Here is a 24,327-nt window from a genome sequence, read left to right as displayed (position 1 = left end):
TATAACTTTACAGTTGATCCTCCACACCTGCAGTTCCACATCTGTGGATTCAAACAACGCAGGGGATTCAACTAACTGCAGATCATGAAGTACTGCAGTGCATATTTATTGAAAAAAATCTGCGTATAAATGGACATGTGCCGTTCAAACCCATGTTGTTCAAGGGTCACCTGTGTATGTAACACTCACCTTTCTACTGGGACTACAAATAAAATTAGCATTTATGTAGGCTCTTGGAGAAAAGCAATTACCGTTAATTCCCCTATTCTGGAGATGGTGTGGTACCTGCAGCAACCTCCCACTCCCACCCCAGTCGGGAGGGTCATGTTTAGCACCTGCCTTCTTCTTGGGCACACTTTATGGGTCAGGTGCCTACCCTGGGCCAAAGGGCAGTCAAATCACACGTTAGCCATCTCTAGGACCCATGACCTGGATGAAGAGCTAAGCTGGACAATCACTGTCTGCCCCAGGAATCTGAATGAATGTGAGATATTTTTGTCTGTTAGCAGCACAGCTGAAGGTAAAAGGATGCCATAAGGTAGAGTCAGGGCTATGGCAAGCCAAAGCCATGTAAAAGCAGAAACCTGGCAAGTACAGAGGAAGCCAGCTGGCAGCAGGAGAAGGAAAAGCAAACACTGGGAGAGTAACTTAGATTTAGAGAGTCACATTACTACTCCAACTCGAGGCTACAAGAAGCCCAGCTTCAAATCCACTGCCTCACTGCCACCCTTACAATCATGCGTAGCCTGAGGCACACCTGAGGTAGCCTGAATGGGTCCATGTTCTTCGAAACCAACTGCCATTTCATAAGCAGGAGTTCTTTTTAACTCCTCTTGTCTGAAAAACCAGTCAGACTAAAGGAAGGCACTAGAGAAATGCTACTTCGAAAAGTGTATATCTGAAGCTAGTCTAACTTCCTTCTCTCTCTTAGCCACAAAATACAGCTTTCCAAAATCCACACATAAGGAATTGCTGCAAGAAAATAATCTTCTTGGCAGAAAATCATGCCATTCACTTAGCTTTAATATTACTCTCCAAAGGAGATAAAATGGTCCCAAGAGTCAGGGACACGCTCTGGCTGAATGAATGGCAGTCAGCAGAGGTACAGCAATGGACAATCAATGAACTTAGTCATTTCTAAATAGCAAAATACCTTCTTGTGGGAATACTGGGCCTTACAACACCTATTAACCTTTCATTTAATATTCTGAATTCCACTATAAGATCATTAACAATTTAGGGTTATAAAAAATTTAGGAAGAGGTTAAAACTGGCAGTTTTTCTTAGCAGTATGTATTTGGGTGTAAGACCCCAAGAAATGCCACTTAAAAATTTAAATGAATGAACCCCTTCCTTGTGAGAACTCAAAAGGCTGACATTTTATTGGTTTGAAAGCATGATTAATGTTGACAGAAGTCTACTGATACCATCCTGCAATGCTTACAGAGTACCTGGGTTATAGCCTATGTCCAGTGAAAACTTCATTAGGGGGTAAATAAAAAGATGTGCTGTTGGGCTTCCCTGGTGGCGCAGTGGTTAAGAGTCCGCCGGCCGATGCAGGGGATACAGGTTTGTGCCCCGGTCCGGGAAGATCCCACATGCCGCGGAGCGGCTAGGCCCGTGAGCCATAGCCGCTGAGCCTGCGCATCCGGAGCCTGTGCTCCGCAACGGAAGAGGCCACAACAGTGAGAGGCCCGCGTACCGCAAAAAAAAAAAAAAAAAAAGATGTGCTGTTGACTGCAATCTGATGGTCTTAAAGCAGTAATTCTTAACTTCACAAAACTGTACCCTAAGAGGCACAAAAACGGTTGCTATCAACAGCGCTTTAAAAATGATAATTCAGCTAAATGGCCTTACTGAAATGCAATACTGATAAACAATAACACCTGGACTTCCAAAATACTATCTTTTTTGTTTTAAGGAGTAAAGGGGAAAACACCAAATCGTTTAACTTTGAAATTAAAAAGGCAGAAAAGGATATTTTAATATTAGCATGGGTATTTTGCAGAATTTACCATCTCCACTCTCTATAATAAAATGTGGGGTACACAGTTTCTGACTTGAATACGCATCATGATCTTCTCTTTAAAATGTTGTTCACCTATCTTCCTCCACCCTTTTGCTTCCTTGGGCAGCACATCAAGTTTCTGGGCCACCTGTGGGATTAAAAGCTCTTGTCTAGGTCACTGGGCAACTCATACACTAAACTAAGAAATCAGTGTCCTCTGGGGAACTCTCTCTACCTCTGTTCTTTTCACAGCAAGTAACTGAGATGATCGTTATCCTAGCTCCCTCAGCTTGGAAGTTTCAACGATAAGGGCTTGCACTGTGAGTTCAAAGGACACCCGGTATTGATTGGTATTTCGTTATCTAGTGATAACATGACTTCGGGCCCTTTGCTTTGATCTGTTTCACGTATATATTCCCTATATTGAACTCAGTCCGGCGATACATTATGAAGCCTTTGCGTACCGAAAGAACTACGTATGATTTCTGCTAAGACATGGGATGTTATGTGGGTATGCACACAGGGATTCCAAAATTCAGGACCCAACTCTGAGTATTCACACGGTTTCCTACATACGATTTTCCCAAAACTGTTTCATCTTCATTTTAAACAAAAAACACTACCCAAAGACAGGAACCAGCTGGGCCTCTGGGGGCCTGGCACTGGTCTCGGATCGAGAATGAAGGCAGCAACCCAGCGCGGGCGCAACCCCAGGCTCCCCGCGACTCGGCCCCGCCGCGCACACTAGCCCTCCCCGCGGCGAGGAGGACGGCCCGGGCGCGGGGGTTGGGGGCCAGCGGGGTCTGACCGCGACTCCCCGGGGTCTCAGAGGGGCGGTGGCGGCGCTCCCGGTTAGCTGGCCCCTCACCTTCCACACCTGCCCGCGAGGCCAGGCTCCGCGGCTTCCTTCGACAGCTCCGGCCGCCAGCGCCGCCCCGGGCGGGGGTCGCCCGCGAAGCCCAGGTTAGCAGGGCGCCCCGCAAAAAGCAGGGGGAGACTACACTGAGGTGGGGAGCAGAGCTCAACCGGCAGCGACACCACACCGAGGTCGCCCACGAGCGGGCCCCAAGCGCGGACCCGCGAGCGGGGCGCGCGTTCCCTACCCCTCACCCCCGCGCCTCGCTCCCGGCCCGGCCCCCTCCCCAGCGGCCCAGGCCCGCACGGACGGAGGACGCAGCGCAGGGCTCCCTGTTACCTGTGGGAGGGCGGCGAGGGGGGGCAGCCGAGGATCTTAGCTTCGGTCCCCTCTTCGCCCCCTGTTGACACCAACCACCCTCGCCTCCCCCGTGATACTCTGGCCACTACCCCCACAATCTCCTGAGGTCCGGTCTCTCCGGCACCATAGAGACGGGTCCGGAAGCCGGACAGGATGCCAGCCTTCAGCCCTACAACGCCACCACGGGGGCGAAAGAACCCGGAACCGAGATGGGGCGGCCTCGCCGGTGATTCTCAGGCCGGTGCCATCTTGAGTATGGGCGGCGGTGCCGGCCCAGCGGTTCACTCTCTGTCCCCAGCCGCCTAGTTGGTCAGTGAAGATGTCTCTTTTCTTGGGCGCTGAGTTGAACGTGCAAGTTTGCCTTGATTTTAATTTTCAGGCTTTTAACCACACGGTCTTAACTGGATTTCCGCCCGAACCTAAAATGGCCGCCGGTCGCCTCTGACAAATAGAAAAGGGGCAGGACGGAGAATAGGAGTACTCTGGGAATTGGCGAGGACTTTTGGGAGAGTGACGTCGCTCACCCCGCAACCCTGATTGGCTGCGCTGCGTGGGCGGAAGTCGTACGGATCCGCTACTGAAGCTGGCAGAGGTAGAAGTGATTACAGCTGAAGCCCTTTCAAATGGGAATTCTGAAGTTATGCTTAAACCAGCGGAGAGTCAAATTGGGACTATTAATATTAATAGTTCTTATTATTAATATTGATGGTTTCTACTTAATAGGGTGTTGTGCGAATAGAATGAATATACGTGATAATTTTAAAACTACGTGGCTCAAACCCAGTATATTTTCTCTGTTATCTTGTATGTGAGCCTAGTAGTAGTCATCGCTACTATTTAATGCTTTTACAACCTCACAGTTCACAGCTGACCTAAATCATTTGATCACCTAAAAGTTTTAAATTCTTTCTGGTCTGTTACAGTACGGATAAGGATCCCACAATTTCTTCACTAGATTAAGTGAAAGCAAATATCAAACCCAATTTTGTCCCTTATTCAGAAATGAATATTTATTAGAAAGCAGGCACAAATAGTATTTAATCTGTCCTATTAGCTTGTTGAAAGTCGAGCTCTCCGTCCTAGGTCAGCACTGTCCTATAGAAATAGAATTTGAGCCACATATGTAATTTTAAATTTTCTGGTAGCCATATTTAAAACAGTGAAAAGAGGGGCTTCCCTGGTGGTCCCGTGGTTAAGGCTCTGAGCTCACACTGCAAGGGGGCATGGCTTCCATCCCTGGTGGGGGAACTAAGATCCTGCATGCCACCTGGCACAGCCAAAAAAACAAAAACGACAACAACAACAACAAAAAAAAACAGTAAAAAGAATGAGGTGGGGTCAATTTTAGTATTATATTTTAACACATAGCCACAAGGTTGTCATTTAAACACGTACCCAAAATAAAAAATAATTAATGAAATATTTTACATTTTTTGTACTGTCTTCAAAATCTGATATGTATGTTTTACAATTTAAACTGACCATATGTCAATGCTCAAAATTCACATGTAGATAAAGATTACAGTATTGGAGGGTGCAGTTGTAAATGGTTTGACCACCACCTTGCACTAGAAAGTTGAGAAACAGAAGTACAGGGCTGCAGAGGCAGGATTCTGTTATCATTATAGTTACTGCCAGCATCTGGCAACCAGAAATCTTCCAGACCCGTGGCAGAGCCAGGACCAATAGCGATGAAGCCTCAGGTGGCATCTCCAAAGTCTGAGGACTCGAATTTTTAGTGCTCACCCTGTTTATTCAGGAGTGGAGAGCATTCTTTTGAGAGCTCATCTCTAGTATTCATCATGATAATTAATAAGCTGTTATTGTTGCCAATCAAAAGCCATTTCTGGCACTCACTCTGATAATTAGCAAAACATCTGGTGTCATCAGAGATCAAGGTGACTAAAATATTTGTAGCTCCATCTCTGGAATGTGACCTTTCTGGTATGATGCTAGCTAACTACTCCTGGAGTGTGGATTCCTAATACTAGAATGCCAGCAACTTCTAGGGCATAGCTTCAACCAAATGACCCACACAGAATATTACACTGTCCTGAAGAAATTTAAAGTCAATCACAGACATCATGATACCCATGTTGTAAGGAATATTGGCCTGCTTTGTAAACTGTAAACACTATGCAAATGTTATAGAACTTACAACCTTATGTTACAGACTATGTTTATTCCACGGATATTTGACACACCTTTTCTGAGCCATGCCCAGTGCTGACCACTAAGAAAAGAAGGAGGAAAAAGATAACAGTCATTGCAGAAAAGTGGGTTCTTTGAGGGGCCCAAATAAAACTTTTCTTTTTAAGTGATTGAAGAGGTGCTAGTAGCTTAGTGCTAGGAATGTTACTTTCGTTTTTTGAAGTGCCCTGTGCCACCACCAGCAAATAAGTTTCAATCTACTGTGTGTGAAGCTGAGTATGAGCTAAATGACTCTACACTTCTCTGGTTACTCTGAGGCTTTTCTGACAATTGTATATACTTTAGAAGTGCTCACTATATGCCAGCCTCTGCTCTACAGACTGGGGAAATATCACAGCAAACAAAACAAGATAAATTTCCTGCCCTCACAGACCTCACGTCTTGGAGGGGCGGTGGCGGGTGGGGGCGGCCATAAGGGGAGAGATAGACGATATATAAACGAATAAAGATAAATTCAGATGATGGTAAATTCCATGAAAAAAATAAAACAAGGTAATAATAGCAGCTAACACGTGTTGAGTATTTACTGTGCGTTAATTCATTTAAGCTGTACATAAATCCCACTTTACCCATGAGAAAACATATGCACAGAAAGGTTAGGTAAGCTGACCAAAGTCACACAGCTGGTAATGGCATAGAGTAGTTTGCCTACAGATTTCATTTTCTTAACCATTATGCAGTACTGCCACCCCAATGTGATAGAGAGTAATAGGGTAAGGGGTAAGACAGGAGAGGAAAGGGAGTTATTTTAGACGGATCTCCAAAGATGGCCTCTTTGAAAAGGTGATGTTTGATCTAACACTGAATGATAATTATGTGAAGATCTATGGCACAGAGACAGCAACGGAAAACATCCCAAGGCAGGAACTAGCTTGATGTGTTTAAGGAACAGGAAGAGGGCCAGTGTGGCTGGAGTGTAGTAAGTAAAGGGGAGAGTGTTCACGAAGAGGCCACTAAGACAGGCTGGGGCTTGAGGGTCATGGGAAAGCGTTTTTGGAAACCACTGAGGATTCTAAGCAAGAGAGTAACAATCTAGTCTACAGTTTTAAAAACTCACACTGGCCATTATATGGAGAATGGATCATAAGAAGAGAGAAGGGCAGCAAGGAGACAGGTTAGGAGACTTTAGCAATAGTCTATGTGGGGAATAATAGTGACTTGGGCTACAGGACAAGGAATAGAGATGGACTTAAGTAGTCAGAAATATATTTTGGAATAGAGGGCTATGGACTGAACTGTGTACCCCCAACTCCACCCTGCAACTACCATCACCAAATCTAGATATTGAGGTCCTAAACCCTAATTCATGTATTGAAGCCCTAACCCCATTTTAGGATGGGCCTTTGGTAAATAGTTAGGGTTAGGTGAGGTTATGAGGGTGTTATCCTCATAATGGGATTAGTGCCTTTATAAGAAGAGACACTGGAGAGCGTGCTCTCTCTCTATCTCTGCCACATGAGGACAGGGTGAGAAGGCAGTCATCTGCAAGCCAGAAGAGAGCTCTCACTAGAACTGTGAAGATACAAATGTCTGGTGTTTAAGCCCCTGAGTCTATGGTATTTTGTTTGGGCAGTGCAAGCCCACTAAGACATAGAATGAATGGTATTAGCTGGTAAGAGGAAGTGAAGTAAGGGATCAAGGTTGCTGCCTTGGGTTTGGCTCTAGCAATTAGATGCATGGTGAAACAATAACAAGTTTGCAGAACCTGTTAAACATCCAAGTGGAGCTATCAAGTCGGCTGATGGCTATAAAGGTTTGAAGAATCACTGCAGAGGCCTAGACAGGAGATAAAAATTGGGGCATCATGGTCTCATCAAGTTGTAAATATCCTGATATACTGTATGATTCAGCTATACTCAACACAGAGAAAAACAACTATAACACAACACAGTATCTGAACAAATGAATTTAGAGACTACTGCCTCTCTGTGTAAGATTCTTTGTCCATATATAATATTCTTTACTGTAGATTCCATATAACCAGTTGATTCTCACAGTATGATTTCATTGATTTTTGCTATACTCTTGTGTTCATGATCAACCTATGGTTGCAACTGGTGAACGAGTGTAGTTTTGATGTGAAAGGTGGTTACTATTTTCATTTATATTAACAGTTAAGATGAAAATGAAACAAGAAAGACATATATTGGTTGTGAATTATCTTCTATGCTGAAACCAGTAATATTTTTGAATACTAGAAGAATATTTCCTCAATTTCTAATGTAGGTCAAGAAAGACTTTTAAGTTTAATTTGTATTGTTATTAACATTCTTCGTCACTTTATTAACTCTAGACAATCAACAAAACATTAAACAAAGCCCTGATTTGTAGCATTTGCTGATTTCTATAGTGTAAATATTCCCACCGTGGGCAACTTCACAGTACCAATATGACATAACTGAATGCAGAGTTGGGAAGAAATGTGCTCCAACATTATATAGTATTTCCATCATAGAGCTATAAAAGATGTAAATAACCTCTGAGCATAGATAATAATATAATATAGTAAAATAAGTTTTAAGTGATGAGTTCTTAGTCTTTCTTACCTTTAAAAATATAATCTATTTAATGATGAGTTTATGTAATTTAATTTTTAACAAGGGCTATGTTTAACAACTGGCTTCCAAATTTTCTGAACATTTAACAGTCGGCTCTCATGAGCCTATATGAGCCACTCTCATGAGTGCATGCTAACTAGGTATTCATACTTTCTGGTTCTACTTCTCTTTGTAAATTAATAAATTACTTCTTGCTTTTTTAAATTAATTTATTTTTTGCTGTGTTGGGTCTTCACTGTTGCACGCGGACTTTCTCTAGTTGCCATGAGCGGGGGCTACTCTTCATTGAGGTGCACAGGCTTCTCATTGCAGTGGCTTCTCGTTGTGGAGCTCGGGCTCTAGGCACTCAGGCTTCAGTAGTTGTGGCACACAGGCTCAGTAGTTGTGGTGGACTCTAGAGAGCAGGCTCAGTAGTTGTGGTGCATGGGCTTAGTTTCTCTGCAGCATATGGGATCTTCCAGGACCAGGGACTGAACTTGTGTCCCCTGCTTTGGAAGGTGGATTCTTAACCACTGCGCCACCAGGGAAGTCCCTTGCTTCTTGCTTTTATATGCATCAGTCTTTTTTGAGTTTATTATTTTTTTTCTCCTAGAACTTGATCATAGCTGGTGTCCAAACTCTCAATTCCAATCCAGCAAAGCTGAGGACCAGACACTAGAATCTAGTATGCACGACCATCTGTGGCCACCCTTCAGAGATGTGTCTTTCTCAGGTCATACCCTAAAGTCTCAACTGTGCATCATTTTCAAAATCACAGCACCACTTTCTGACCGTCTAGCTAGTTCCCTGTTTTGCTCTCACTAAGACTATTTTCAACCTCATTGCATACTTTCTTCCAATATGGCAGGTTCCAATGTTAGCAGATCTTGGTTTGAGCCCACTTTTGCTGCTCACTGTCTGGAGTATTCTTGGGCAAATTCATTTTACTCAACCTCCATGTTCTCAGCTGCAAAATAAGGATTAAAGTAGTACCTACTTGTGTTTGTGAGGGTTAGATTAGGTAAAGCATGTAAAGGGCTACCACATGTCAAACATTCAAACACTATTACATCCTGTTATTGCTCTTCTGTGACTGGTCCAGACCACAGGGGGCCTGGCTTTTTTCATCAGAGTTCTCATTCCTTTCATTCTTGAACCTTTGCCTTTCCATGGCCTTAGGGCTTCAAAGCCTGAACGTGTGACTAATATTTACCTGAGAGACCCCATTCTATCTTTTTAAACAATTATATTTAAATGGCTTTTTTCTCCTCTGCTGTAATATAAGTTCCACAAGGGAAATAATCTTTGTTTTGTTCATTGATCTAACCTTCATTGTAGGTTGTCAACAAGCATTTATTGATGAATGGTGAATAGAAGTGTGGAAAGATAGATACTAGTCTGTTTTGATAGTCACTGTGTGGGGTAGGGAGATGGAATTACTTTTTTTCATGATATATCTGCATGTTTTGTGTTTTTTGTGATATAGTGAGCATAGATTACTTTTGTAATTTTAAAGATAATTTAATAAAGGAATAAGGAACTGAAATGTAAACTTAGATTGGAAGCTCTTGTAGTCTTACATCAGTACAGTATTCAATAAATTACATGAGATACTCAACACTTTATTATAAAATAGGCTTTGTGTTAGATGATTTTGCCCAATTGTAGGCTAATGTAAGTGTTCTGAGCATGTATAAGGCAGGCTAGGCTAAGCTGTGATCGTCAGTAGGTTAAGTGCATCGAATATATTTTCCACTTATGATATTTTCAAATTATGATGGGTTTATCTGGATGTAACCCCATGGTAAGTCGAGGAAGATCTGTGCTGACACATACTAGAACATACAGGACTGTGAATACTTTATTCTATGTAAAAGAAGCCAAACACAGAAGCCCATATATTATGATTCCATTTATATGAAATATCCAGGACAGGTAAATCCACAGAGACAGAAAGTAGATTAGTGGTTGCCATGGGTTGGAGGTAGAGGGGAAGGGGGAGTGAATGCTAATTGGTACAGGGTTTCTTTTCAGGTTGATGAAAATGTTCTGGAATCAGATAGTGGTGATGGTTGCACAACTGATGACTATATTAATAACCACTGAATTGTACATTTTAAAATGGCCTTTTATGGTGTGTGAATTTTTTCTCAATTAAAAATGCCCATATAATGTGTGAGCATGCACAAACCTGCACATGAAGGAGGATGGATATCATACTCATCAAATTGTTGTCAGCAGTTGTAACAAAAGGGAACTCTGTATCGGTAGGTGCCTTATGTCATATTCTACGTTACTAAAAGTCAAGTGTGACAAAAATAGAAAATTAATTGAGGATAGTCATAAAGACAACATTAGGAATGTTAAAAAACAAAGCAAGTGGTTAGACTTAACTGATTTCAATGAGATATGATTGATAGGCTGGGCTTCCATTTTCAAAGTATTTCACTGCATTTCTGGGGTTTGCAGATCCCTTTGAGCTCCTTTCCAAAATTAGGGGTCTCCTTTCTGAAATCACTGAATTAAAATGGATTCCTTCAGCCCAGGATTGGAAATAAATGAGCCCTGAAAGTTAAGCTAAACTGAGAAGTTTCAATGCCTCTTTAACTTGCCCTCCTGGACTCTAGGCCTTAATGTGCAGCTCCACGTTCCACCTGGTGCAAACAATAATATTCATGCTCTCTGGGGTTCAATTTCACAATCACGCCCTAGCCCAGTGCTGATGACACAGCAGCAGACTTGAGAAACTGGTAACTTGCCGGTAAGGAGGAAAAAGAACTGACCTCATAAGAGGTATTTATTTTGCTTTTAAGTAGCAGTTACCAACTTCCAGATTCCAGATTCACTTACTTCAGTTCCCCAAACTACCAGCCAAACAAGATTAAGGGGCCTGGAGGAGAAAAGAGTAGAGGAAGGTAAGTACGTGCTAAACATTTCTTCTCACAAGTTAATCAACTGCAGGGTTTCTATATTGAGCAGTCATGAGGATCACACACAAGTATTTTATACTGCAAAGCCCCGTATGTTGGACCTCTGGTAATCAAAATATTTCTAAATGGCCTTGAGAGATCATGATTTATAGGAATTGATAACTTTGCTGGGAAATGAATTAAAATAGTCACTCTACAGGGTGGTATGTTGTTGTTCTTGATTGTTCTTCATTTAGGTAACAACTCTCATGGACTCACAGTCTTCCTATCTGTGCAAAATACTAGTGCTGGTAGTAGATGTGGAGAGAAAGCGAAAGGTTTAAGGAAGTCTTAGTACTTGTGATTTGAAGCATTTTTATAGGCCTTTATATATATCACTCTCTGATATAATTTATATCAGTTATCAATTGCTGCATAGCAAACCATCACAAATTTAAGAGCTTCAAACAGCAACATTATTTTTCTTTTTGCTCACAAATCTGTAAGGGTTTGAGCAGGGCTTGGCAGGGCAGCTCATCTTGGCTCATGTGGTGTCCTCTGCGGGGGTTTGAGGGCAGGGGGGGCGGGGGAGGCTGGAATCCTCTGAAGGCTTATTCACCTCTAGCTGTTGAACCTACCTGTCTGCAGGGACCTCAGATGGGACCATCTCCTGCAACCCCTATACCTGGCCTCTCCATGTGGCTGGACCCTCTCACGGCATGGCAGCTGGTTCCAAGAGAACAAGGCAGAAGTGAAAGTACTTTTATGACAGCCTAGGAAGTCATGTAGCAACACTTCGGCTTAACGCAGTTGGTTGAAACCCAGGCTCAAGGGGAGGGGACATAGACTCCATTACTAGATGGGGGGAGTGTCAATATCACTTTGTTAGATGAGCGCGTGGGATGGGATATATCAGAGGGGCCATCATTGGAAAACACAATCGGCCACATCAGCCCAAAACTCACAGGCTTAAAACAACATCAATTTATCATTTTTCAGTTTTTTGGTTGATTGGGAGGTCCTTCTTCTGGACTTACTTGGGCTCCTTCACATAACTGAGTTTTGGTGATATGTCAGCAGGGTTGGGGTGGGCAGCTCAGCTGAGACAGCTGGGATGTTTGGGCTCCAAGTATTTTCACAGCATGTCAGTCTCAGGGAGCATTCTACAAGGGCAAAGGCAGGAGCTGCAAGCCTTCTTGAGGTGCAGGCCCTAGAACTCGCATATCATTTCTGCCACATTGTATTGGTCAGAGCAAGATACAAGGTGAGCCCAAATTCAAGAAGTGAAGAAACAGAGTCCGTCTCACGTTGAGAGGAGCAGAAAAATACCATGGCCATCTTTCTCAATCAATACACATAGCTGTATGACCACATTATTTATACTCTGTCCACATACAAAATATACTTAATTTTGCCCCCAAAAGTCACCTACCATTATGGCATTAGGCTCCGGCTTGAAGTACAGGAGCTTCTCATCAAAATCATATTCAGGTGAGGATGAGGCTCCTTGGGTGTGATTTTCAGGTTCTCCTCTATTACGGCTTCTCTTGATTCAGAGACTTGTGAACTGAAATAAGTTATCTGCCACATCACCCGTCTACTCCCACCCAATATGCAGTGGTGAGACAGGGACAGGATAACCACAAAGGACACTCCTACTCAAAAAGGGTAGCAGTGGGAATTGTTGGTTCATGGCAAATCTGAAATCCTGCCAGGCGCATTTGCTAATTCCTTTTACTTTGGGGTCAGGGAGTGTTCCTTAGTTAAGGCCTAGATTTGCTCCCCAGGAGTGTTCTCTATTCCATTCCCAACTGCTAGTTCAGCTGACCTATAGCAACTTCAAACCCTGCACAACTAAGAAGAAGCAGTTTTTCATAGACTTCTCTATTGGCTCCCACAACTATATAAAGTCTAATTCCTGTAATAAATTCCATATGCTATATCACTCAGAGTGGTTCTGTTTTCCTGATCAAACTCTGAATGATATGAGACCAATTAAAAATAGCTGACTCTATCTGTCCCAGAATTTTCTTTAGTGGTATTACTCACTGTGGGCTTTGGATCTTAGATCTCAGGATGATCCCTGTAGGGTCAGGAAAAGAGCAGCAGCCACCAGTGGGATTTTGATGTAAGGAATTTCAGGGGACATAGACAAATTCATATCCTTAGAAAAACAACCACTTTCTATCTAGTTGGACCTATGTGAATTGAAAGCTCTCATGGGTCTGGTGCCTACAGCCATAGCAGCAAAGCTTCTAATTATACTTTGGATCAGTTAAAACTCTGAACAGTCCAGAATGATGGCCTAGATCCTGGTCTGATTAAAATGACAATGGTGCTTTAAGGAAAGGGCCAAACTATTACGTTCACAAGCAGGTGGCAAGACAAACACTGGTCCTCTCCTATTCTGAGGGATGGCTAGGTCAATTGAGATCAGAGGGGAGCCTCTGCTAAAAATAAACAACACTGGCAGGATGAACAGAGGAAACACAAAGACTACTTGTGGGTCAAGGATAGCAATGCCACCATAACCTGGAATTAGGTTAAACACTAGGCTTCTTGCTTCCCTCTGATGATTCCCTTGTAGAAGGACTAAGCTAATTGGCACAATATGCTTAGCTCCACGCAATCTCAATACAGACAGCACAGGAAGCCACGTGGCTGGTGGGCTATAAATAATGGACTAACCTACAGTCAAAGAGATGAAAACAAAATGGCTAGGTAATTAAAGGGAAACCGGTGTAGGAAAACAATCACAAGCACTGGTGTTATATGTAGATACTCAGTTGATGAGGAAGAAGTTTCTAAATATAGCAACTCTTTGAAATAGATGCTGCAACCTGAACCCTGAGCCTGTAAAAAGGAAAACTGAGGCAACAGGAGTTCTATCCATCACTGATTCTTTTCATGGAAGTATTAGGAAGGTGGGTTCAGACAACATCCTGGGAGTTGGGCACCACCCTTATAAGTAACTGACATGTAAAAATTGGGATCTAAACTAGTGAAAGCCAACCAAATATATTCTAATTTGGTGTCCCAGCTTGACAGATACTACAAATAGGTCCTAGGATTGTGTTCCTAGGGTACTATTTCCGAGGGAACATGGTAGATGGATTCTAAGGACTTCTGATGTAGGTGGCAAGAAGCAGTATTGACTTACTGCCCTACACTTGTATCCAGAGACAATGACAATATTTATGACCAGTTGTGCAACTCAACCCCAATTTGTGATGACCATTAGGGCAGTTGGTTTTGTGTATACTGCATTGTGTGTTTGTAGGTTTTCAGGCTGGTGCTTTTTGCTGTGGCTGCTTTATGTGGAAGCAGAATCCCTGTGTCTTGGTGCCTGAATTACATATAATAACTATAGGAGCATCAAAACATCAGCATCTGCCACATGTGCTGCAATAAGTGTTACAGATATAGTTATCTACCAGCACAGGAATTTCATGCTCACAACATCCCTACTCATCCACAACCTATAACTTAGGTGGATGGACGTGCACACAGCCATTTAAAACATGCTCCATGTGGGAGTCCCTGCATATTTACTGGTTTCCTGTAAATCAGTGATTATCAACGCTAGCTGTACATTAAAATCACCCAGAGGAACTTTTAAACCATGATTCTTGGGCTCCTGTCCCAGAGATTATTATTTAATTGGTTTGAGCTGGAGTTTGGGTACCTGAATTTTTTAAAAACTCCTCAGGTGATTCTATTGAATGCATACTGGTATAAAAAATAGTACCCACCCTATGAACTAATGCAATGGTTCTCAAAAGTGTGGTCCTTGTATCAGAAGCAGCACCATCACCTAGGGGACTTATTAGAAATGCAAAATTTGGGGCCCCATCCCAGACCTACTGAATCAGAAATACTGGGATATGGCCCAGAAATGTGGTCTGGGAAGCCCTCCACTTGATTCTCATGTAAGCTAATGTTTGAGATCCACTGAACTAGCGAAATTATTCGATGGAGTTTGAGCAAGCATCATTTTACTCCTACTAATGGGTGAGAAAGAGAATCATCTCAAACATGAGCTGGGGCAGAACTCTGTAGTCTGATGTGATTATTTGCTCTTTGTGAGAAGAAATTAATTTTCCTGAGAAAATGCCTGATAGGAAAATTAAGATTCTTCTGGAGAGCCAAAGTCAGTCACATAGCCTTTCACTAGCCTAATACTAAGCAGACATTCTTCTCTTTTACCTCCTCCTCCTGTTGTTTCCTCCTCTGTTCCTTTCTTCCTCCTTTCCCTTCCTTTACCTATCCTCCTCCCCCACACCCCATGCCATAAGTGATTTATGGTAGGAGCTTCTAAGTCCAACACGAGGAAGATAGGAAATATTTGCCCCTTAGCTACCTTTTTCAGTGCTCTTAGTTTTTTTGTGGAGATCCATATTTCATCTGGTATCATTTTTTCTTCTGCCTGAAAGACTTCCTTTAACGTTTGTAGTGTGGCTCTGCTGGTGATAACTTCTTTCAGCTTTTGTATGCCTGAACATGTCTTTTCTCACCTTCATTCTTGGAAAGCATTTTCACTGGGTATAGAATTCTAGGTTGACAATTTATCCTCTCATTACTGTTAAAGATAGTGCTCCACTGTCTCCCTGTTTACATTGTTTCTGATGAGAAATTTGCTGCCATCTTCATCTTTGATCCACTCTACGTGTCTATTTTTTTTGAACCTCTGCCTGCTTTTAAGATATTCTGTTTATCACTGGTTTCGAGCAATTTGGCGAGCAGAGATTATAAAACATCAGTGGGACAAAGGAAACTTATTCCTACACTCTTCAGCATATGCATATTGTTATGGGTTGAATTGCCTCCCCTCCAAAATATATGTTGAAGTCCTAACTCCAGTACCTCAAAGTGGCCTTATTTGGAAATAGGGTCTTTAGAGAGGTAATCAAGTTCAAATAAGATCTTTGGGTGGACCCTAATCCAATATGACTGGTATTCTTATAGGAAGGGGAAATTTGGACACAGAGACAGACATGCAGAGGGAAGATGATGTGAAGACACAGAAGGAAGATAGTGATGGTACTGGAGTGCTGCATTTACCAGCCAAGGAATGCCAAGGATTGCTGGCAAAACCAGAAGCTTGCTTATGTTTACTCAATCTCCTTTTATACTGGAATGAGTTTAACTGAATATACAATTATAGGTGACCAGTTATTTTCTATCAACTCATTGAAGATATTCTTCTACTGGCTATTTGCTTCCATCATTGTCAGCCCAATTATAGTATCTTTGTAAATTTTCTTTCTCTCTGGATTTTTTCTTCTTTTTCTTTGATATGCTTCAGTTTCATGCTGGTACATCTATATGTGTGTGTGTGTTTCCTGTCTTCAGATTTGGTGTTCTTCCTCATTGCTGTGACCTGAATGTTTGTGCCCCTGCACAAATCATATGTTGAAATCTAACCCTCAAGGTGGGTTGATATTAGGAAATAGAGTTGTTGGAAGGTGCTCAGGTCATGAGGGTGGAGCCCTCATGAATGGGATTAGTGCTCTTATAAAAGAGGCTCCAAAGAGATCCCTTATCCTCTTTCATCATGTGAAGACGCAGAAGGTGTCATCTATGAAACAGAAAGTGGGTCCTTACTAGCCACCACACCAAATTTGCCAACACCATGATCTTGGACTTCCTGTGAGAAAGAAATGCTTGTTGATTATAACCCATACAGTCTGTGGTATTGTTTTAGTGGTTTAAACAGACTAAGACACTCATTTTGAAGATATATTCATCTTTTGTTATTTTAGAAAATTATTTCTTCAAGTATTGCCTCATCCCTTTATTCTCTTCTTCTAGAACTTTCCACCTATATTTGATGTCCCATAATTGCTTATATTCCTATATCTTTATAACTCATACATTCTGGCTACTTTTTCAAAAATCTAACTTTATTATCTTACTCAACTGTGTCTAATTTAACTCACCCATTGAACTTGAAATATCAATATATTTCTAGTTTCCCATTTGTCTTTTATTTCTTGACCATGTTTAACATCCCCTTTCTTTAAATATTTTAAACACATTTAAACATATTCTCTGTATGAAAATTCCAATATCTGCTGGGGGAAGGTGCCTTTTTGTTTGTTGTCTCTGCTTTCTCTCTCATTGTGGCTTCTTTCCTCATGTGCTTTGTAATCTTTCCATGTGAGCGCATGTTCAGTTGATCTCCATCTGTGAGAATCCTGTGAAACCTGGGTTGAAGGTATATTTCTCTGGAGATTTGCGTTTGTTTCTGCCAGGTGCTCCAGGGTTTCCAATACTATACAGATAGTATAAGTTTGAACTCCACGTTCAAAGATGTTCAAACATGTTTGAATTTTTAGGGGAGATTTCTCTTTACAAAAGGCTCAGACCATATAGGCCATTTTGTTTTCCTATGAGATTTTTCTCACTTAAGAATATCCATCTCCTTCACAAAACAAAAAACTAAAATAAACAAATTAAAAAAAACCCAGAACAAACAAAACAGAAAAAAGAAGAAAGAAATTGATCAAGTATGGTATTTTTGAGTTCTAAATCTCACTGAAACCACCTTATGGATCAGACTCCACTATCTTCTGCCACTTAATGTCAAAAGTCTAAGGGCAGTCAATTTCTCTGAAGGTATTTTGTCTTTCTTTTCAGGATTCTTATGGAAATTTTAATTCATTTTTATCAAGAACTTCTCTATGTCAAAATAGATGTCAGTATCCATTTTAAAAAATGGTTCACATATTGCAGGGATAAAAATCCTTTTCAGCTCAGTAATATTTTCTTCTATTATCTTTGGCTGTTATTCCTGTACCTTAAAAAAACAAAAACTCTTTTCTTGGAAAACCAACCAGCCAAATATTGGTGCTCTGATTTTTATCTTCTATATTATTTTTTATATATTATTTAATCTATGTTATTTTCTTCTGCCTTCTCAGAGAGCTTATCAAATTTTTCTTTATCACTGATTTTTCTCAGTGTTATTAATTCTATTGTTTAATGCCTCTCTATTTCATGCAAGTCTTTATCCCAAATAGTCGGGAGGTTCTGCTATACTCCATAGAGAACATATATTGAAGCTTAATGTTATCCCTTCAATCTAGTAGACTGTCAGGTACCTGGCTAGAATGTGTATGTGGGATTTTAGATATCTGAGGAGACACCATATTTTCCAAATTCTCATTAAACTAGCAACAAAGACACAAAAGGACAAACTCACCTCACTAAAAACGTTGATGTATCCTCAATGATAGAATTTGGGAAGATTTGCCAATAACCAGGACAAATTGGCTAGATTTGGAAAAAACCCTCCAGGTACCACTTGGCAAAAAGTAGGAAGATCAATTTATATTTCTCTCTTTTTCTCTGTTTCATGACTTAAAATATGCAAGGTCTTTAAAATCCTGAAGATCAGGCAGCTAATAAAAAATCTTGTAACAAGAAACAAAGACTCTGAAAAATAGGCCTTCAATTGGGTTGAAGAAAAAGCATCCTCTTTTCTCTGAGACCTTCTGACAATTTGGCTTAGTCTTTGAGTCCTAAAGATTCTTGGCATATTTCTGGTGGCACGGAGTAAGCCCTGCAACATAACACCAAGTGAGAGCCTAGTGACTGTAACCTCTGATCGTAGCTACAATTAGTAATAGTAGCAAGTTATTTTGTGTGATGTACCTCATCTACCATTTCTGAGGTTTCTGTAAAGTCATGACAGGATATATGGCTTCAGTTCTATTGTGCTGTGCAGAATTAAGCAATAGGTGTGTCACACATATGGAAGGGGCTAGGAAAGGGTGGAGCAGTGTTCTCTTCCCCAAGTCCTGAGTGAATGTAGTGGTGGCTCTCCCAAGAAGAGGGCAGCTGTGATCTCATGAAGATGAACAACCTAGAGGAAGCAGTGTAGGGACAAGGGGAGGAAACAAAACATGAGGAACCTATTCTTGGCCCCATGTGAGAAAGCGCCTTAGGGAACTCTCAGACACGGCAGAAAACTCTTGAGAAGAAATAATTTCCAGCTATAAACTATGGCTTGAGGCCATGGCAATTTAGCTCTTAAAGTAAACATGACTTTAATTTGTAGACAAAATCTGGTAAGTCCAGGATATCTGACTTACATATAAATAGTATTTCTAAAAGTGCCCAAGGCCAAAACCTTTTGTTCTCTGAAGTATGTAAGAATTTTAGATATTCTTCCTTATTCCTTTAGTAAAATTTTCCTTCATAAATAATGCAAAGGTAAATCAGCCCATGCTTGAGTGGAAAGATCACAATTTCTAATTCTGTGAAGTCCTAAAATAATGAAAAAAATATACAGGGAGAATGTGTATGTGCATGTAAACCCTGGAGACCAGCCCTGGAAATGTTATGAATTGTTGTGGATGTTCTTCCTAAATCAGTTTATAATGGTATGAAGGAAGTTAAGTTATAGAATGTTTGCTTTATCTTTCTAATAATGTCACTTATTTGTATTTATACTTTGTACATATGACAAGTAATAAGGCACGATACTTACTAATTGAGGTTACTGAATTGGAAGCATGAAGACAGGTTATGTCAAAGACTAACTACATAAGCTTGGGGAAGTCATTTAATTTCTCCTGGCATGGTTTTTCCAACTGAAAGAGTTTGATAGGGTTTCTAAGGCCCTTTCCAGCTTTAATATTCTATAGTTAAAATAGAAACCAAGACAAATACATGTTTTCAGAAGGATCAATTGGGTTGTGAGTTCAAAGACACAGATCATATCTTAGATTCACTTATTCCCTAAGGAGCATGATATACTTCCTTATACATAGCAGGTAGTTAATATCTGTTGACTATATTTTAAATCTCTATGGGATTGGTTTCCCAAATAAATAGATGGACTGAATTATTTCAAAGGTCCTTTCCAGCTCTACTATTCTATGCTTAAAATATAAATGAAGCCCAATAACTAGTATAGTAGACCAATGAGATTTTAAATTCTTGTCTTTGATCTATGTATTTACTTCAAAGCCTCATATAATTTCTTCCACAGCAGGCGCTCAAGGAAATATCTGTAGATTGTAATTATTTAATTTGCTCTGTTTTTCAAGTAAATATTTCCATACTATAACATGCATGAGTTATTTTCACAACTCATTATTATGTCTTTCCATTTCTTACTACCTAAATCTTGTAAAAACAAGTGAACAAATGGGAAACGGGTATCTAAGTGAGCAAAATATTTTGTTCCTTAGTTTTCTTCAGTGAGACATAATTAGCTTTTCCATATTTTAGACTTCATGAATAATAAAATTAAAAAACCCAATGCCAATCTAGTTTCATGTATACTAATAGATGTCCTAGGTTTTCTGTATAAAAATCAGAAAGACAAAATTAATTTGAATTAATTGCTGAAGAAACTCTACTCACATATAACATAATTATGGCATATGTTCCACTGTTAATCAAAAAATCATAGTTAATAACTTTGGGAAGCAACGTTTCAGGCACATGGCATGAAATAAAAAGGTGATACTCTTTTTATAAATTTTAAAGGTAGCACATATCACGTGAAATACTTAAGAGTTTATAAGGGGAAAAAAAGGACAGGAAAAAAAAATTATATGCACTCTACATAAGCATGTAACTCCTAATAAAACACATTAAATAGAAACACATGACTTTTGCTAATTCATTTGTACTTTATGCTTCTTTTTAATAGAAATTAAATTAGTCAATTAATGTACATAATGTAGTGTTTGTTTTCCAGTCTAGTTGCTTTTCAGCATTCACTTTTGAGTCTCATGGTAAATATTATTCGGCATCAGGATGTGGTTTGATGAGTGAACAGTGTCAAGCATCAACTGTACTTAACACAGGACGGAAGGGGTCGAAGTTAACCTGCAGCTAACAGTATGGAAAAGTAAAAAGAAACACAGACCCGCAATAGTATCAACATGCATTATTAGGCCAAGATTCAAAGTTAACCCAACCCACACAGATCTCTTCTAAGCTGAGAGCACAGATGGAGAGGGATGACTTTATCGAGATCCATAGCCATAGTAGTAAGGTTCATCAGGGCGGAATCCATAAGCTGTGGCAGGGCGTCCAAGAATGCCAACCGATTGGCCAAAGCCATCCATTCCAAGGCTAAAAAGAGAAAAAAGGAATAATCTATTATATTTTTCATTCCAATGCAGGTCAAAGAAGAGGCCTGGAACTTTATACCTCCAAAATTCTCTTCCTAGCAGCAAAAGTGACTTATGTGGCTGGCTATCATTAACTTTTTTTCTTCTTTAAATTACTGTAGTCATAAAAATGTGTTTAATAAATATTTAATTCTAATAACTTCTGTTAAAAATGTTGAAAACCTCTGTCATCAGGTACCATTCAAGACAAAGAGAAAGAGAGATCAGAAACGTTTTAATGAATTACACTCATACCATGGCGTTTATGCCAGAATGTGAAAATATTTTACATGTTAGCAACTATCAGTAATACACTGCTAGGGAATGATAAAATTAAAACTGTAGTAAAGTGAGTTTTGTTATTTATAATAAGATCTCTATTTCATAGGATTAATCCACTATTAGTAAGGACATGCAATTGAGTTTTAGCAGTAAACTCTCACTTGAGCCAAATCATACCATAAGGCTATGACTAAAAGAAGACAAAGAATTTTACAAAATTTGAAAGTTAGCCAGATTTGATATGCAAATTCTTCTTCTGACTCCTCAATGCAAAAAAATTACTAAATAGTACATGTTTTGAGTTACAGCAAGCAAATTATAAATTCTGGATTACAAATTTATAATTATAAATTTATAAATGATAAATTTATTCTATGGAAATAACAGAAGCCCAAAGATAACCTTCAGAGTTAAAAAGGTGGATTGAAACACGGATAAACTGATGTTACTTTAAAAATTCTTCTTTCATCTATTAATACATTTAGAAGAAAAAGTACTTTTAAAGAGTCAGAGAATTATTAAACACTTAGCGAAATGACAAGATATTATTTTGCCAGGCAAATATGGCAGCTATAACATGCTCATGCATAGCGCATGCAGTGAATGCTAGTGAGCTTATTTCCAATCAAAAGAAATTATTTATAACCCAGAAATGTAAGCTTTGAAAAAATAAATATATTTAAATGATTTAAGATTATTCCAGATAATGCTAGATGGAAAGATACTTTTCCCTTTATCAGCAAAATCTCAATATGATTAAAAAATATATTCATACAGGCACTGATTTCTTCTCACAACTCAAAGTGAGATTAAGTTAAAACGCTTTAGAAGTAACGATTAAAATGTTAAGGTTTTAAATAATTTGTGTGCGTGTGTGTGTGTGTGTGTGTGTGTGTGTGTGTGTGTTGGAATAGGATTAAATACTAAAAGTAAAGGGCATATAATTCATGTGAATCTACCTCTTAGGGGAATGGAATTTCTGAAATATAAGGTTTAGGTTAGCATTTGTAGTGAACGATCCTGGACAAATCAAACTTTTGGGTTCCTTCTATATCAAAAACTGTGTCTGTAATTTCTAAAAGTTGTTTGAAAGTTTTAAGTCTGAATTTTATTTTGAAATGGCAAAATACAAGTATGCTTTTCCTACTTTGGTCCCATGGAAAGAAAGATTAAATTTTCTGATGAAGGGAAATATTACTCTAGAGGTAGCTTTAAAGATGTTTTAGAAATTAATGGAGCCCACGACTAAGACACACCTGTATCAGTTTAAAATTAGAGGAAAAGTTGGCCATTGAAAAATTTTCTGTTGAAGCACTAAGGCTAACAAATACTCATGTATCTAAACAACTCTCAGTTATATAAAGGATGACTATAGAGCTTGTGGATTTCAGCTCCTTCCTTTTTCAGCTTTCTACTTATTACCTGCCTTCAGCCACTCTTTACATGTTTTAGCATCTCTTCTGAGGCTGAATAGCAGCAGACTTCGGTAAAACTCAAGTTAATTTTGTCTTTGTTTATTAATCTAGGGGCTGTGGTGAGATCTCTTTTAAGAACTTGGAAACAAGAGGCATATGGTTGATCAGTGAAGAAATATGCGAAAGTACCTTCAAAACAGAACATCTCACAGAGGAACAATATGACTGTAATTCTACCTAAAAGAAGATGACGGTACTGAGAAGGGTGTCTGTCAGCCATGTTGGCACAGAACAAGGAGCTCCTCAGAGGCAATGCTGTAGTGGAACCAACCCAAGCAATCCCTTGGGGTGACGTATAACACCATCAGGAATATATGACCTTTTTGGCAGGCTTGTCCTCATTGAGGAAGGGGCATTAACAAAGGTTCTGAGTCTAAAGTTATTACACATTCAAACTGCAAAACTTTTTAATTTCTATGACCAATAAACAAATTTCTGATTACTGTTTTCTCATATGGCTTGCCAACAGGGTAAAGAATAAACTTAAGACATATCTGATCTGCCTGCTGGTTATACTTTCATTGTAAATTGACAAATGGATTTTTAAAAAATATGTTAGTCACAATTTTTGGTAAGAATATGCATCCCCAAGTCAGTGAAAGTAAGACCAAATCTTGAACACTGTTGAGTTTGAGTTTTCTGAGCCTGCAGGTTTACTGCAATAAACTTCTATTTATGCACTCAATAGTTAACCCAGAGACTTCTGTATTACAATGTAAAAACCAAATTTTTGTGAACTTCCATAAATATCATATGGGGAAATTTTTCAAATAGGAGAATTTGAGACCAACTCTTAAAATGAGCTTTTCTGGAATTATCCATCATGTATCATAGATCAAATCGCTGTTTAAAGAATATGTGAAACATTATGACCAGTGTGGGTACTCTGGTGGTACTCTAAGTTCTATATCCTTTTGTATCATGAAAGATCAACCATATCCCTACAATTAATATCTTTTAAATAAAATTCACTCTGATACAGAATAGTTTGATTCTTTAGTCTCTCATTTGGTTCTAATATAGTGAGGAAATTGGACTTTTCAGGCTGTTAAAACCTGGAGATAGATATTCTTCTGGGACATGTGAACTCTTACTCTACTTTCTCCCTTGGGATAAGGATGTAGCCTTGTTAATGCTGAATCTGGTTCAAACCAGGAGAGCCTAATGTAAGTTTTCCCAACAGAAGCAGATGGATTATATAAATTCTTCTGGAAGGGGACAGAAACGTGAATATAAAAGGAAGTATCACAGCAAAAATTGTCCTTTCCTGATCCACTAAGACTTGACTTAGAGTACACAGTATTAAAGCCACTTGCATGCCCTCAACAGGGACCCTCAGAACCAACAGAAACTAAGTTGTGATATGCTGTACCTGCTCGTGCCCTGTGTGACCATCCTGCTTCAGAGAAGAGTTTGTATATTTGGCTATTTATATTGGAATTTAATCCAACACTGCATGTGTGTCTCCATACGCACATATTCTCTTCCTGGTACTCCTAAACTATATAAAAAAGCTGTGTGTCCCTTTCGAGTAGAATATGCTACTACTAGACCAC

General features: G+C 39.8%; 2 protein-coding genes and 1 long non-coding RNA gene across 11 annotated transcripts in view; 1 reads left to right on the top strand and 2 right to left on the bottom strand.

Moving 5' to 3' along the window:
* Nucleotides 1-3,636, bottom strand: part of SCYL3 (SCY1 like pseudokinase 3) — a 39,752-nt gene extending 36,116 nt beyond the window's left edge. For 2 of the 7 annotated variants that reach the window (XM_060133542.1, XM_060133506.1), the window contains exon 1: nucleotides 3,204-3,632. The gene's annotated coding sequence lies outside the window, so the exon portion shown is untranslated. Of the gene's footprint in view, nucleotides 1-3,203 lie in introns of all 7 variants that reach the window. The other 5 variants (XM_060133531.1, XM_060133497.1, XM_060133549.1 and 2 more) reach the window with 5 other exon arrangements.
* A 7,058-nt stretch (nucleotides 3,637-10,694) lies between these two features.
* On the top strand, nucleotides 10,695-23,269 carry LOC132510966 (uncharacterized). Its single transcript, XR_009537476.1, has 2 exons — nucleotides 10,695-10,887; nucleotides 22,823-23,269. It is a non-coding gene; the product is annotated as an uncharacterized LOC132510966 (long non-coding RNA).
* The window catches only part of KIFAP3 (kinesin associated protein 3), a 157,374-nt gene continuing 153,820 nt past the window's right edge, over nucleotides 20,774-24,327 (bottom strand). For all 3 annotated transcript variants that reach the window (XM_060133468.1, XM_060133476.1, XM_060133485.1), the window contains one exon: nucleotides 20,774-20,976. In XM_060133468.1, coding sequence (XP_059989451.1) covers nucleotides 20,868-20,976 — 109 coding nt within the window. In that variant the 3' untranslated portion in view covers nucleotides 20,774-20,867. The remainder of the gene's footprint in view (nucleotides 20,977-24,327) is intronic.

The sequence above is a fragment of the Lagenorhynchus albirostris genome, chromosome 2 (assembly GCF_949774975.1).
Source record: "Lagenorhynchus albirostris chromosome 2, mLagAlb1.1, whole genome shotgun sequence".
Lineage (NCBI taxonomy): Eukaryota > Metazoa > Chordata > Mammalia > Artiodactyla > Delphinidae > Lagenorhynchus > Lagenorhynchus albirostris.
This window is presented reverse-complemented; position numbering and strand designations above follow the sequence as displayed.